Genomic DNA, 16360 nt, shown 5'->3' on the forward strand with positions numbered 1-16360 from the left:
CTTATCCATTTTACAGGTGTAGCAATGATGCAAATAGTCAGCTGCCCGTATGTAAAGACAGTCGCTACCACCAAGACCGGTAATTTTTAAAACCATCTTAGTTTGTTTTGTCTGTAAGTTGGCATGGTAGTGAATGTTGTTGTTTATCCTTTTATTTATTTATTTTTGCCCAAGTGAGTGGATTTTTTTATATTTTTCTTTTTAATGAGCAGTATAAATGCAGTTGTCATATTTGGCCAACACTTAATTTTCCCAATTGCCTGTAGTATTAGCTTCTTTGGTTCACAAAAGCAAATAAGGTCAGATCACTTTATATCTTAATTTTTGTAATAAGTGTAAACAACTTCATTCTCATATTCATAACATTTAATTTTATTTTTGATGTGTGTTTTTAAGTTAAATATAAAAAAATCATTTCCATGTGTAAAGTGATGTGATTATGCTTGCATGCTAGTGAGTATATGTGTGTGAATATTTGTGTGTATAGTATAAACTTAAATTTTAAACTTCTTGAAGACAGCTACCTGAAACTTAAATTCTAGAATAGGATTTGAGGGTTTTTTTTTTTTCAATTTGGATTCATATACCTTAAATTATTTATATAATGTCAGCTTGTTTAGCTGTCTGATTAAAAAAAAAATACTAAGCTTGGCTTATCTTTTAAAAAATAGAAACTGCCTTTTTTTTTTTTAAAGGAAAAAAATGTAAACTGACAAAGAGTTAACAGGGACACCTGACTTAATCACTTAGTATATTAAAGTGGATTTGATAATAAACTCAGTCATTTACTTTAAAACTGAGAATTTTATTCATACCCTTTTAGGTACCTTAGAACTAGAAGATAATTTTGCCTCAGGAAATAGGCTCAGTAAATGTTTGTTGGCTTGATTTCATTAGAATTTGAGAGATTCTTTATAAAAATATATTTCTGTTCACATGTAGAGAATGTGTCATGATTTTTATAACTTACTGTTAGGACTTCATCATAACTTCGATCCAAATTTTTCACTATTCTTAAGGTACTTCTTGGGTTGAATTTCTGAAATCTAATTGGATTTAGATCTTAGACCTAAACCAGGGAAATAGCATTAAGTAATGAAATCACATTTTATATGATTTGTTGTTTTTGTTCCAACTGGCTCATTCATTTATTAATATTTAATGGAAGATATAGCTCATATTTTAAAGTTTTCATTTTGCATTGCAGTTTGATACTTGGACCTAACTTTGTATTCTTCTTCTTTTAGGTGTATTGCCAGGCATGGCCCCTCCTATCGTACCTATGATACACCCCCAGGTTGCTATTGCAGCTTCCCCTGCTACCTTAGCTGGAGCAACGGCAGTTTCTGAGTGGACTGAATATAAAACAGCAGATGGAAAGACCTATTACTATAATAATAGAACATTAGAATCAACCTGGGAAAAACCCCAAGAACTAAAGGAAAAAGGTACTATTTTAATGACTTGTTGAGACATAGTAAAAGCCACGGTACTATAAATAGAATGCTGTTTGAAATTCTGAGTTAAATTCCTTTTTAACGCATTTTAAGAATTTGCTAATTCCATTGTTGTTGGATTATTTATTTCTACCAAACTGATAAATATGTATGAATTTAAAAAGCCAGTTCCACTTAGATGTTGGTCTATGATTTTTTTCCATCCAGAGAAATTAAATTATTTATCTGTACACATAATCTATTATTGCAGTTAAGAATTATGTAATTGTTCTCCTGTGTAATTACTGAGATTATTGATATAAGGAAGAAATGTGTGTATAGCATGTGTTTCTGAAGAAAGAAATAGAGGCCCTTGGGGAGTCTTGGATGAAGAAAACTCATAATTTTCTGTATCATAAGTTCCTGTTTCTAAGTCTCTTAGTATCTTATCCCTTTGAGCAAAATGAATCATTGCTACAAAGGATGCGTGAGTGACTTGAAAGACTTCATGTCCCTCTGCAATCAGTGGTTCTTCTCTAGTGACAGTTTCCTGATGGGATAGCAAGGTATTTCAACTTGACCAGTACATTATATTGAAATTAATCATGATACAAAGAAGAACATTTTATCTTGGTGGTTAATAACTTCTGGTTACAGAGTATCTCCACTGTTTAGTCTCTGAAAGTTCTTGGAAAATTATAACAAAAACCATTGAGTGACATTGTCTTAACTTTGTAATAGAAAAATTGGAGGAGAAGATTAAAGAGCCAATTAAAGAACCTTCCGAAGAACCTCTGCCAATGGAGACGGAGGAGGAGGACCCTAAAGAAGAGCCTATAAAGGAGATAAAGGAGGTAAAGGGCCACGACCGGTTAACTTGGGAGCTAGCATTGATTATTGTCTACAATTTAGTTGTAATTGAAAACTCATCTGATACAGTTTTAGATAATTGTTAATGGTCTGACTTCTGAAATTTTAAGGTTCTTTGAAGTTGGTAATTCAATTTTTCCTTTAAAAGTTTCATTAATGTTAGTAAATTGAACACCAATAAAAAATAAATTAAAAAAAAAAAAAAGAAAATGAGGTAAAAAAAATAAAATAAAATAAAAGTTTCATTAAATTACTTCTTACAGTAAATCAAGGCCCCTAGAAAGAAAGGGCCTTGGACCAAGGCATGGACCCAGTTCCGGCCTCTTGATGTATAGACTGGCACATGGTAAAAATTAGAAGTACAATTTTTTTTTTTTTAAGGTTTTATTTATTTATTCATGAGAGACACAGAGAGAGGCAGAGAGATAGGCAGAGGGAGAAGCAGGCTTCCTGCGGGAAGCCCGATGTGGGACTCGATCCCAGGACTCTAGGATCACGACCTCAGCCAAAGGCAGACAGACGCTCAACCACTGAGCCACCCAGGCGTCCCATAAATACAATTTTATATATTTGGGGAATGTTACATTTTATTGGTCTTCTCCTGACACTGGAATGATCTCTAACAGCACTATAAGAGCTCTGCTTTTTGGAAGCTTCCTTTATTCAGTGAGAGACTAATGATAGTCATGTTTTATTAGTAAGGAAGTTATTAATAAGCAGGAGAAAGAAGGAACCTTAAGTGAAGAGGTCTCATCTAGTTTTCTATCCTAAGTTCTCTACTTCTGCTCCTAAGCAGATAGTTGGTGAATCTGTAAGATAGGACCATCTGCTGTTGCTGGAGTCTGCTGTTCTAGAATTTGGCTCTGTCTAAGGAGCAAAGTTTTAGAACCTTCTTAGAAGTCCCTACTCACAGTCTGTCCTCACTATGCTAGCAACAGGCCTGATGTTGGTTGTACTTTGAGGTATTTGCAGTATTACTTGTATTTGTGTGAGATTCAGGTATAGTTTTGTGATACTAATTAAATGGGAGTAACCTCATTTCCCTTAGGAGCCCAAAGAGGAGGAGATGACTGAAGAAGAAAAGGCTGCCCAGAAGGCAAAGCCAGTAGCTACTACCCCCATTCCTGGTACTCCATGGTATGTACTTGGCTCAGTTAGTAAGTTACTTTATTTCATTCTTTGTTAATTTATTGCCTTATTTGATAAACGGTTTATCATATAGAATGAAACATGCTTTAAAAAATACATACCAAGTAGTTATTTTTATCTGGTGAATATTTTGGTTCTTGTTTCTTGTGTTTTGGGTGTTCAGACCTAAAACTCAATTGTCTTTCTCCTTTCATTGTAACTGTCTCTTAATTTTTATTGTGCGCAATTATAGACTTGAACCACTGTGAGATCCTGAATCTAGTTTTTATTGTGTAAAATAAGTTTTTAAAATTAGTTTAGGGGCAGCCTGGGTGGCTCAGCAGTTTAGTGCTGCCTTCAGCCCAAGGCGTGATCCTGAAGACCCAGGATTGAGTCCCGTGTCAGGCTTCCTGCATGGAGCCCGTTTCTCCCTCTGCCTGTGTCTCTGCCCTCCACCCCCGCCCCCCGTGTCTCTCGTGAATAAATAAATAAAATCTTTAAAAAATAAAATTAATTTGGTATATATGCCTACAAAGATGATTACACTTACAGAACTGTGTAAAATTTTTTTTAAGTGTTTTTCTTTTCTGCTTTGGTTTTCTTTTCTTTCTCTCTTTCTCTCTTTCTCTTTCTCTTCTTAAAAATTTGTTCATGAGAGACACATAGAGAAAGAGGCAGAGACATAGGAAGAGGGAGAAGGAGGCATCCTGTGGGGAGCCCGATGTGGGACTTAAATCCCAGCACTCCAGGATCACGCCCTGAGCCGGAGGCCCATGCTCAACCACTGAGCCACCCAGGCATCCCTCATTTTTCCTTTTCTTATTCTTCCTAAGTCAGTGCTCTGTCCTGGTCCTGCTGCAGCCCATTTAATCCGTGTACAATCCACACATTACATAGAGTTGTTCCAGATGTCTTGTAATCTATAGATTCCCCTCCATTGTGTTTTCATTGCATCTTTCCTGTTTTTGGTATTTAAAAAATAAATGTTGGTTACATGGAGACTCACAGTCTGAATGTTACTATTGCATCCCAGTGGTACTGTTTCAGTCTTCTATTCCTGAATTTCCTGCAAACTTGCAAGTGTATGCAGATACCTGGTCAGATTCTCATCAGATTTTTAGCAAGACTAATTCATACGTGGACGTTTGGCAGGGTTGGGGGACATTTTTGGTTGTCATAACTTGGAAGGGGTTAATAGCATGTAATATCTAGTTGTTAGAGGGTAGGGATGCTCCTAAACATCCTACTATGTACAAGAGATCTCCCTACAAGAATTATTTAGCCCAAAATGTCAGTAGGCCTGAGGTTTTCACAGTAATGAGTTGGTTTGGGTATTATAGATTCATAGATTTAAATACATGTTCTTTGCTTCTCTCCAGGATAGTTATTATGCTTACCAAAGTTCAACTGTTTCATCTTGGGCTGCGTGAAGCCTCTTAAGATTGACTCCGGGGTTTTTGTTGCAACCCTGTTCTTTGATACCTACCTTGTTTTCTACTCTGACAAAGATGTTTCTGGCTGTCTCATGTATTTCCTGCATCAGACCTAGATTTGGCCATTTTGCTATGGAGCCTGGTTTCTTTTCCTGGGATGTGGCATTTATAGGATCTAGGGATAGTTGTTATTACTGAAAAAGTCATTTTTTTTTAGACCTCTTTGCTAGACAGATTGAAGATTGAAGATGCACACATTTAAAGACATATCATGAGTTCATATAATTATTTGCAGTTGAGGTTTACTATAAGGTTTTTACTGAACCTCATCATCTAGTTTAAACTCAATATCGCCTTTCTTGCTGAAAATCCTCTTGCTAAGCGATAGCAACATAATTATTTATTTGCTTTTCTCACACACAAGTCACAGAATTACAGTACTAACACTGTCGCTTTTACAGTGTGATACTGAAAACCATTTTTAACTCCTCCCCCACCCCCATTACATTTATGTTCAGGGAATCTTACTCCAGGGGTTCATTACAGATTATTCTGTTTTAAAGTCATTTGGAATAATTATTTTCTATATATTTCATTCTACCAACTTGATGCAAAGCCTCATTTTAAAAAATAAAATATTTACAAAATATTTACCACAATTGAAGTTATGAAAATAGTCCATTCAAAGAATATGTTCCTAGATTGTGGTTTCTGTGTTTGTACATGAAAAGTTGGTAACCAACTCTGAATCTCACCAGTCTGCAACTTCATGGGCCCTCAACAGTTTTCAGATTTGGGTCTGTCCTCAGATTGGTGGAACTTTTCTTTTGGAATTTATTTAATTATTGCTTCTCTTTATCTGTTTTTCCTTTTCTGGAACATTTGTTATTTGCATGTCACATCTTTTATGTTATCCTTGAAACCTTTTTTCTGTATGTTTTATATCTATAGTTTTTGTGTCCTGCTTTGAGTTGTTTTCTCATTGATCTGATATTATTAGAAGAGAATACGTGAATCCATAAATACATACATTATGAAAGAATTACATGGAAAAAATTACAGAATTCCACTTTCATCTAGCCTCTTCATTAATAAAAGTTTGGATACATATGCTTTCTAGGCCCTTTGCTATGCTTTATGTACATGTATACAGGATTTATGTGTGGTGTACATGCGTGTTTATAGTGTCTTAAAAACAGTATTCCTGTTTTTTTTTTTTTTTTACTAAATATGTCTCAAATTTTGCTATTTATGTATATATAAATCTATTTGTGATAGCATAGTTTTCTGTAAACGGATAATTTTTCTATAATGAGTTGATTAGGTTGTCCCCCACAACTCCCCCCCTCTCCCCCTATTAACAAAAGTTGCTGTTGCTGTTTAGGACATCCTTAATACATACTTCTTTGTGAACACATTCAGATATTACTGTTGAATTGATTTTTAGAGGTGAAGTTGCTGAATCAAATGATTCTGTTATTTAATATTTGGTAGATACTGCTAAGTTAACCTCAGAAAGGTTTTGGCAGTTGGGGGGAGGGAACAAGGCAGGCTGGACTTAGCCAGTTAATATTCTCGGCAATAGCCTGGTAGTACCAATGTTCTCTCCCTCTTACCAGTGTCGGCATATTTTGTTTACATCTTGGGTAACCTGTTAAGAAAAGGAATCCTGTTACATTTTCCAGATGCTGGTGTAATTCAATTTATTTCATGTTGATTGGCCGTAGATTGCTTCCTTCACAGTTTTCCTTGTCCTTTTTATGAACTTGTCTTTTTCTTAATAGTAGGAGAGAGCCTTTTTTTTTTTTTTTAAGATTGTATTTATTTATTTGAGAGAGCTTAAGTGGTGGGGGTGGGGGAAAGAGACAGGCAGAGGGACAGCAGACTCCCTCTTGAGGGTAGAGCCTGTTGTGGGGCTCAATCCCAGGATCTTGAGATCATGATTTGAGCTGAAGTTAGACACTTAACCTACTAAGCCACCCAGAAAAGATCTTTTCATGCATGCTATTAACTCCTTTGATTTTTACATACATTACAGTTTCTCCCTACCCGTTGATTTTCGTTTTAATGTCTTGTCATACATACATTTTGTATTTCAGTGAGATCATATTTATTGATACCCTAGGGAATATTCCCCCTCGCCGCAACTCTGTGTTCCTAGTGCTTATACAGCCCATCTGCATACATGTAAGACAACTGCTTATCTAAATTATTTTCCAAGTCTGTCAGTGAAAAATGTATTGTCAGTAGAACTTTAATTCCTTAATTATTTCCTGTTTCTTGTAAAATGGGTAAATGCTAAACAAATTACTAAGGGTGTGCTTGGTTGGCTGAGTGGAGCGTAAGACTCTTGATCTCAGGATTATAAATTTTAGCCCCATGTTGGGTATAGAGATTACTTAAAATCTCTTTTTCTTAAGTTTTTTCAAAGATTTTATTTATTTATGTATGTATGTATTTATATGAGACAGAGAGAGAAAGAGAGGCAGAGACACAGGCAGAGGGAGAAGCAGGCTACATGCAGGGAGCCCGATGTGGGACTCGATCCCAGGACTCCAGGATCATGCCCTGGGCCAAAGGCAGGCGCTAAACCGCTGAGCCACCCAGGGATCCCCAAAAGATTACTTAAACTCTTAAAAACCAACGACAAATTATTTAGCTAAGCAGGCTATGCCACTTCATTTGGATAATCAGATTTTTATTAGTCTTTGTATTGCTTGATATCTTCAGATGTTGATCTTAAAGTAACGGTTTCTTCAGAGTTCAGCTAGATGTGAAACATGAAGTTTCATATTCCTTACCGATACACTGGTATGTTTTACCTAGTATTTCACAACATTAGACTCTTTGTTTCAAAGAAGATCAAAATTAGAAGCATTTCGTATTCCTTAGGGTCAGTAAGCTTTAGTTTCTGGTCCAAGTGAGTTTTTAATGTTTTGACAAAAATTTTTAAAGCTTATGGACTAATTGTAATTTTTTCCATTGCTTCTTGAGATTGCATCATATGGCTTTAGCTTGCAATTACTTGTACAGTGTCCTGCAGAGTGCATAGTGAGGGCTGCCTATATTGGCTGTGCTTTCCTTGTGTGTAGTCTGTGTTGGTTTTTTTTTTTTTTTTTTTTAATTTTTATTTATTTATGATAGGCACACAGTGAGAGAGAGAGAGGCAGAGACACAGGCAGAGGGAGAAGCAGGCTCCATGCACCGGGAGCCCGACGTGGGATTCGATCCCGGATCTCCAGGATCGCGCCCTGGGCCAAAGGCAGGCGCTAAACTGCTGCGCCACCCAGGGATCCCTGTGTTGGGTTTTAACTTAGGAAAAATGATCTTTCAAGTTTTACTTGTATTTACTTGTATTGCATGTACAGAGAGTAGCACAAGGCCACTAGCTCTTGTGTTTCATAGGTTTTTGTTGTTATTCCCAGGGCTTTTTACTCCAGTATTTTATTATGAAAAAATTGAAACTTACAGAAACATTGGAAGCATGTTTCCGGAACAGTGAGCACCATATATTGACTTAGCTTCTACAATTAACATTTTATCATATTTATCATTTACTTACCATCCCTCATCCCTCATGAATCTGCCAACCATAGCTATTTATTAGATAGGTTAAAAGTTATAGATATTAGTACACTTCACGCCTAAATATTTTATCATGCGTTTTATCAGCACAGGGCAGTTTTTAAATAAGAATTCTTTGTCCATAATCTTTGTTAATTCTGAAATGTCCTGACAGCTTTTTACTCCACTTTTTTTTTTTTTTTTTAATTTTTATTTATGATAGAGAGAGAGAGAGAGGCAGAGACACAGGCAGAGGGAGAAGCAGGCTCCATGCACCGGGAGCCCGACGTGGGATTCGATCCCGGGTCTCCAGGATCGCGCCCTGGGCCAAAGGCAGGCGCCAAACTGCTGCGCCACTCAGGGATCCCTCCACATTTTTTTTTTAAAGATTTTGTTTATTCAGGAGGGACACAGAGAGAGAAGCAGAGACACACACAGGCAGAGGGAGAAGCAGGCTCCATGCAAGGAGTCCAATGTGGGATTCGATCACGGGACCCCAGGATCACATCCTGGGCTGAAGGCAGGCGCTAAGCCGCTGAGCCACACAGGCGTCCCTCACTACAAATTTATCGTTAGTACTGATGGAGCTGTATTAGCACATGTTTTGAAGTTAAAATGAATTAGTAAAATACTATATCTTAAAGTTGTTACTGTTGTTAATATTAAACAGTGTTTTAGAAACCAGCATAGAAAATATAGGGTTAGGTCCCCCCCACCCCAATACAGTTAACCATCTAATGAGATGGCTTAAGTATCTCAGGATTATTATTTTTTGAAGATTTTATTTTTAAGTAATCTCTGCACCCAACATGAGGCTCATACTCATAACCCTAAGGTCAAGAGTCACATGCTCTCCTGACTGAGTCAACCAGGCATCCCTCTCAGGATTATTTTAATGTAACCTATAACACTCGTCTCCACATCTGCTTTTATATTTATGCTTTTAAAGATTTATTTATTTATTTATTTGAGAGAGTGAGGGAGCACATGCATATGAGCATGAACAGCAGGGGCAGAGTGGGGAGGGAGAGAGATTTCCAAGTAGACTCCATGCTGAGTGTAGAACTGGACGTGAGGCTCAGTCTCACCACCCTAAGAACATGACCTGAGCTGAAACCAAGAGTCAGATGATTAACTGTGCCCACCCACGTGGCCCCCACACCTGCTTTTAAAATTAATTATAGAGTAAAAAAAAGTTTTGTTTTCCCTAGGATCAGTGAACTTTGGTTTTCTGTTAGATTGCATAACAAAAAGAAATGTATCTAGTCCATTTCCACAAAAGATTTTGATTTAGTAGTACATTATACATTTTCTCATTAAAAAAAAAAAGATTTTATTTTTAAGTAATCTCTACACCTAGCATGGAGCTCAGACTTAGAACTCTGAGATCAAGAGTCACATGCTTTTCTGACTGAGCCAGCCAGGAGCCCCTGTTTCCTCATTTTTCTGTGTTACCAAGTACCGTTGAAGTACAATGAGCTGAAATATTTAAAGTTCATTTCTACAATCGACATAATTTCCAATAACCCCAAAAGTTTTCTTGTGTCTCTTTGTTGTCCTTCCCTCTAATCCAAACCCTAAGGATCCTTCTGCTTTCTGTTATTTTAGGTTGCTTTGTATTTTCTAGAATGTTATGTCAGGAATCATTTAGTATATACTTTTTTTTGTTTAGCTGCTTCTTAAAAATATGACATTGAGATAATTCATACATCATACAGTTGACTCATTTAAAGCATAAACTCCATGCTTTATAATATATTCACAGAGTTGTGCAACCATTACCATATTTAATTTTAGAACAGTTTCATTAGCCATTTTCAGTTTCCCCCCTCCTAGAACTTTAAAGGTGTTGTTTTACTGTGTTCTTGCCTCTATGGTTTCTGGTAAGGAATCCATGGTCATTGAACTTGTTTCCCTGTCAGTAGTGTGCCATAGTTTAGAAAACGGCCTAGAAAAGTTAGGGTAGGTTCCCCCCCCAGTAAAGCTAAACGTCTGCATAAATGACATTTACAGAAGGCATTTTTTTTTCCTTTTTTTTTTATTGGAGTTTGATTTGCCAACATATAGTATAATACCCAGTGCTCATCCCGTCAAGTGCCCCCCTCAGTGCCCCCCACCCAGCCACCCCATCCCCCTGCCCACCCTCCCCTTCCACTACCCTTTGTTTGTTTCCCAGAGTTAGGAGTCTCTCATGTTTTGTCACTCTCTGATTTTTCCCACTCATTTTCTCTCCTTTCCCCTATAATCCCTTTCACTATTTTTTATATTCCCTGTATGAGTGAAACCATATAATGATTTTCCTTCTCCGATTGACTTACTTCACTCAGCATAATACCCTCCAGTTCTATCCATGTCGAAGCAAATGGTGGGTATTAGTCGTTTCTAATGGCTGAGGAATATTCCATTGTATATATAGACCGCATCTTCTTTATTCATTAATCTTTCGATGGACACCGAGGCTCCTTCCACAGTTTGGCTATTGTGGACATTGTTGCTATAAACATTGGGGTGCAGGTGTTTTGACTTTTCATTGCATCTGTATCTTTGGGGTAAAAACCCAGTAGTGCAATTGCTGGGTCGTAGGGTAAACTCTAAAGAACCTCCACACAGTTTTCAAGAGTGGCTATACCAGTTCACATTCCCACGAACAGTACAAGAGGGTTCCCAGAAAGCATTTTTCTGTAGTTCTTTAGCTTCCTGAAAACGTATTCTTTTTTTCCTCTCTTCGTTCTTTGGGCAAAATAATTATTGATCTACTTTCTAGTTTACTTATCATTTCCTGTCATCTCCATTCTGTTCTTGAGCCAATCCAAAGAAATTTAATTTCATTGTGTATTTTTCTTTTTAATTGTTAAATTTTAATTCCCAAATAGTTAATAGGCAGTGTTATATTGGTTTCAGGTGTGCAATAGAGGGATCCAGAGCTTCCATACAATACCTGGTGCTCATAACAAGTGTACTCCTTAATCCCTATCCCCTGCCCCACCCTCTGGTAACCATCAGGTTGTTCTCTGTGGTTGAGTTTGTTTCTTGGCTTGTCTCTTTCTCTTGTTTCCTTTGCTTAACTTGTGTGTTTTTCATCTCTAAATGTTTTAGAAATGAAACTTGAACTTTTGAACTATGAGTTTTCAAGGTTTTTTTTTTTTTTTTTTTTTCCTTCATCTCATGAACTCTAGTTATAATTACTGCTTTAAAAGTCTTTGATTGCGGGGCAGCCCGGGTGGCTCAGCGGTTTAGCGCCATCTTGGGACTGGGGCATGATCCTGGAGTCCCAGGATTGAGTCCCACATGGGGCTCCCTGCATGGAGCCTGTTTCTCCCTCTGCCTGTGTCTCTGCCTCCCTCTCTCTGTGTCTCTCATGAATAAATAAATAAAATCTTTTTTAAAAAGTCTTTGATTATCTCAGCAGAGAAGTTTATCTGATATTTTCAGCATCTAGATCAGCTTGGCTTGGCAGCTGTTGAGCTACTGGTGATAAATACCTGGTTTCTGTTGGGAGTTTTTCCTGCCTTTGCTGCTGCCACCGTGCTACTCTGTGACTGGGGCCCCTCAGGGTAGAGCTTTGAGGGAGGAAAAATGGGAAATCTATGCCCTCACAGTTGCTGCCTTAAAGTGTCTTTCTTTCTTTTTTTTTTTTTTTAAATAGTGTCTTTCTTCTGTACTTATTTTTTAAAAACTATATACAGTCCTTATATTCTTGTTTTTTATGTTTTGTCTGAACTTCTTGTAATTAACAGGAATAGTGAGTTATAGTGGGCTCTGGTGTCATAGTGCAATCAGTATTTCTTATTTTTTAGGCCAGATATAATAAGGTACTAAAGACCTCATAGCAGTTTGCATTTGAGTATGTAAAATTCTGATTTGGTAAGAAGTATTAAGAGATATTACATAATAGGTATTGTGCAATGATCTGTTCTTTAGTTTCCGAACAGCTTAATATACCATTCTTACTTGTTGTCATTAAATTTATTCTTTATGATAGGTTCAAGTGTTGCACAGTTCAATGTTGGACTGCTGTCGTAACCTTAGCCAGTCAGCTCACTCCTTCAGAAATCATCTTCGGCTCTGTAACTATTATTAAATATGAAGGTGTCCTCCCTACCTCCCCTCCTCTCCCCCTTTAGGCAGGATGACAGTAAAAGACTTATATCTATCACATATGTTCCGTAACGTAAGAAACCTGATATGTGAATCAATTTGTAGGTGTGTTGTTTGGACTGGTGATGAGCGGGTCTTCTTTTATAATCCTACCACCCGTCTTTCTATGTGGGACCGACCTGATGATCTGATTGGAAGGGCAGATGTTGACAAAATTATTCAGGAGCCTCCTCATAAAAAAGGAATGGAAGAAGTGAAGAAACTAAGTAAGTTTTAAATTAAGAATTTATCCTCTAATTTTATCATTCTTTTAATATTTTTATAGAAAATATGAAGCCATTTAGGAAAGCTTGCTATTTTCAAGAAATATAAGTAATTTAATAAATGGGAAATAGACTGCTATGCTAGTTTGAACTCAGTAGTAGAGATACTAAAATATAGAGAGTTTGGACAACTGTTTTTTATAAAATATTTATATGTATTTTTTTTTAACTTTATTAAGATTTTTTAGTTAGTCCAAAATATATTGGTTCTGCTATGACTTGTTTGCTTAATAATACTAAAATATTGCTCAGTTGAGCCATTTAGCACTTTGTAACCAGTAATATATTTTTTGAAATAATTAGAACTTTACAGAGTATTTTAAAAATACTTACTAAAACTCTACAAAATACAAAATTTTATAAGAATATAAAAGCAGGGATCCCTGGGTGGCACAGCGGTTTGGCGCCTGCCTTTGGCCCAGGGCGCGATCCTGGAGACCTGGGATTGAATCCCACGTCAGGCTCCCGGTGCATGGAGCCTGCTTCTCCCTCTGCCTGTGTCTCTGCCTCTCTCTCTCTCACTGCGTGCCTATCATAAAAAAAAAAAAAAAAAAGGAATATAAAAGCATACTCTTTTAAAGATTTATTTGTATTAGCAAGCTCATGAGGAGGTGGAGTGGGAGAGAGAAAAAAATCCCAGGCAGACTCCCCACTGAGTGCAGAGCCCAGCCATGACCCTGAGATCATGACCTGAGCTGAAATCAAGAGTCAGATGCTTAACTGACGGTGCCACAAAGGTGCCCCAAAAGCTTACTCTTTTCAAGTAGATGAAATTTAGGGAAGGTAAGTCTTACTCTTGATAATACAGGGACAAAGTTTATTAAGAGATTGTCTTTTAAGGTTCGGAAAGCATTTCACTATATATGACACAGATATTTTTACATCATTTTTATTGCATTTTTGTCAGTAATTTGCCCTTATATTGACATAATTGTCTTTTTATAGAACTCCTCCATCTGCTGTAGAAGCATAAATGAATCCCCTTATACTTCCAATGAAATAAATTCTAATGTATGTCATTCATAATAATTGAGAAATCTTCATGTGTTTTATATATATATATGTGGTGCTACATTTTTGTTTACAAGTCCTTTCTAAATCAGTGAAGCTTTGCCTGCCTGTGCTAAGGATGCTGGGCACCATTTTTTCCCTTCAGCAGTATCTATTTTATAGCTTTGATACATGACACTATATAACCCTAGTGTTGAACCATGCCAAGGAGGTGTGAGGTTTGCTTTTGTTTTTTTGAATGTTTTTTTTTTAATATTTATTTATTTATTATTTATGATAGAGAGAGAGAGAGAGAGAGAGGCAGAGACACAGGAGGAGGGAGAAGCAGGCTCCATGCCAGGAGCCCGATGCAGGACTCAATCCCGGGACTCCAGGATCGTGCCCTGGGCCAAAGGCAGGCGCTAAACCACTGAGCCACCCAGGGATCCCCTATTTTTTTTTTAATGTTTTCAGATATTTAATTCAGTTATTTGATAAAGTACATGTCTAATGAATAAACTTTACAAAGTGAATTCGAAATTTAATGTAAAGGGAAGATAAATTTAGGAAGTACAGAATTGTTTAATCTTTTATAAAGGAGAGAGTATTATAGGGTGGATATTTTTATATAAATAGTAATTTTTAAAAAGAAAAGATTGTATAATATGTGCATGTAACTTCATAATAATATTTGTTATGTTTTTGCCAGGACACCCAACCCCTACAATGCTGTCCATCCAAAAGTGGCAGTTCTCTATGAGTGCAAGTGAGTAAACTCTTAAATTGTAGCTACTTTTTAATACTATTAAAGGAAGTATTCTGGTAGTGGCTAACGGAAGGATTCAGACTTAAGTGTTTTAACTGTTGCTTGCTTATTTTTTATTCTGGCGAAATTTAATTAAATTTGATCTTACAGTTAAAGAGGAACAAGAATTAATGGAAGAACTTAATGAAGATGAACCAGTTAAGGCCAAAAAACGGAAGTAAGTAATACTCACAGTTCATGTAATTCAGGTAGATAATACCTATTTTAAAAGTTGGTTAGGTCACAGTCAGTTTGTGGTCGGGACAGGTAATGTGTATGTTGTTAGGAGACAGAAGTCATGATTGCTCTCTAAGACCTGATACTATAAAACTTTGCTTTAGAATGTAGAAATGGTGTCCCTTTTATTGCTAGACTTGCAGAATATTTGATTACTTAAATATGTATTATAAAGCCAAGTGACATTTTAGGAATAGTTGCTAAATTACTTTCAGACATTCATTAAGCCTAAATTTTACAACAAATCTCCTTCTTACTAGTAGAACCCAACAGAGACCATTCCAGAAATTTCAGACGCACAGACTTCTCTCTCTTTTTATGTACTTGTCACTTAGCTAGTCCTTGGGTCTGTGTCATTACTGCATGGTGAAGAGGGAACCTGTGAGTTTAGAAAATGCTTTGGGGAAAAGAGATTGCCATATATGGGAGCATTTAGGTTGGCCAGTGCTGTGTAGTTGGTTAAAATTGTAATGTTTCTAATTATGGGGGGTGAAAGGCTGGGGTAGAGGGTATTTGTGTGTTGGGGGGGGTGGGGAATGGGACCATTATTTAGCAGCAAAAAGGAAAGTTTGAAGACATTATTAGGAACTGGATGAACTGTAGTCCTTATCTAAAAAGGACAGATTGAATGCAGCCAAATTATGGCAAAAAAATCAGTAAGACAACCCCTTGGAAGGGTGGTTCTTTTAAAAAAAAAAATCATTTAGCAACAACATTAAGAAATTAAGTTATTAAAGAGCATCACTCATAATCAACCAAAGTAATATAGCTGTTTTCATTTTTGCAGTTGACTTTTTAGTTCTTGACCAAATATGTAAATATTTTTATTAGTTGTAATCAACTGATTTTGTGTTCTTTAAAAAAAAATCTAGAATAAGATGTTTGTTTTCTTAATCATTATAAATGACTGTATTCATTCTGTTTATATAATCATAATTTTGGATGTTCCTACAATGTTAAACTTTTAGGTTGTTTTTAATTGTTTGTTCTTATAGACAACTCTGTAAGGTTTTTAACTGCTTTTATCAGGAGAATGTCAAAGAAGTCCTTTATGTGGATTGCCCGAGCTTCTCTATTTAGGTACAAAGTTAAAAGCCTATTTTTCCTGGCTTAGTTTTTCTTTATTTCTTTTATTGAGATAGATAGTGATAGTTTGTATTGTGACATTTCCATTTAGTGTAATTCTGTAAAGGTTATTTGTTTTCATTAGTTATATTTCTTGGATGTCTTTTAATTCTTTATTTAAATAGTTCTTAAATAAATTATTATAAGAGGGTATATTGTTTGGCAAATTACTTTTACCTGTTTGTTTTGTGCATATCTTAGGTCACAGACTATCTCGCTAAGTTCCTGCAGGTCACGGACTATGTCTTCTATTTCTTTTGATTCATTCCCTAAGTTGCTAATAACCTCTCACTTAATATATTTGTGGGTCAGCCTTAGTTCCATTTAAATCTCCTGGGCTACCCTCACTTC

At 36.4% G+C, this 16360-nt stretch overlaps 1 protein-coding gene across 7 annotated transcripts in view; it reads left to right on the forward strand.

Moving 5' to 3' along the window:
* Positions 1-16360, forward strand: part of TCERG1 (transcription elongation regulator 1) — a 64258-nt gene that overhangs the window by 19951 nt on the left and 27947 nt on the right. For 3 of the 7 annotated variants that reach the window (XR_003137045.3, XM_025448112.3, XM_025448114.3), the window contains exons 6-13: positions 17-79; positions 1248-1448; positions 2178-2290; positions 3355-3443; positions 12635-12795; positions 14552-14608; positions 14759-14825; positions 15914-15964. Coding sequence is in view for 6 of the 7 variants with exons in the window: in XM_025448112.3 (XP_025303897.1) it covers positions 17-79; positions 1248-1448; positions 2178-2290; positions 3355-3443; positions 12635-12795; positions 14552-14608; positions 14759-14825; positions 15914-15964 (802 nt within the window). In the remaining variant the exon portion in view is untranslated. Of the gene's footprint in view, positions 1-16; positions 80-1247; positions 1449-2177; positions 2291-3354; positions 3444-12634; positions 12796-14551; positions 14609-14758; positions 14826-15913; positions 15965-16210; positions 16241-16360 lie in introns of all 7 variants that reach the window. The other 4 variants (XM_049102414.1, XM_025448113.3, XM_025448115.3 and 1 more) reach the window with 4 other exon arrangements.

This window comes from Canis lupus, chromosome 2, assembly GCF_003254725.2.
Source record: "Canis lupus dingo isolate Sandy chromosome 2, ASM325472v2, whole genome shotgun sequence".
Lineage (NCBI taxonomy): Eukaryota > Metazoa > Chordata > Mammalia > Carnivora > Canidae > Canis > Canis lupus.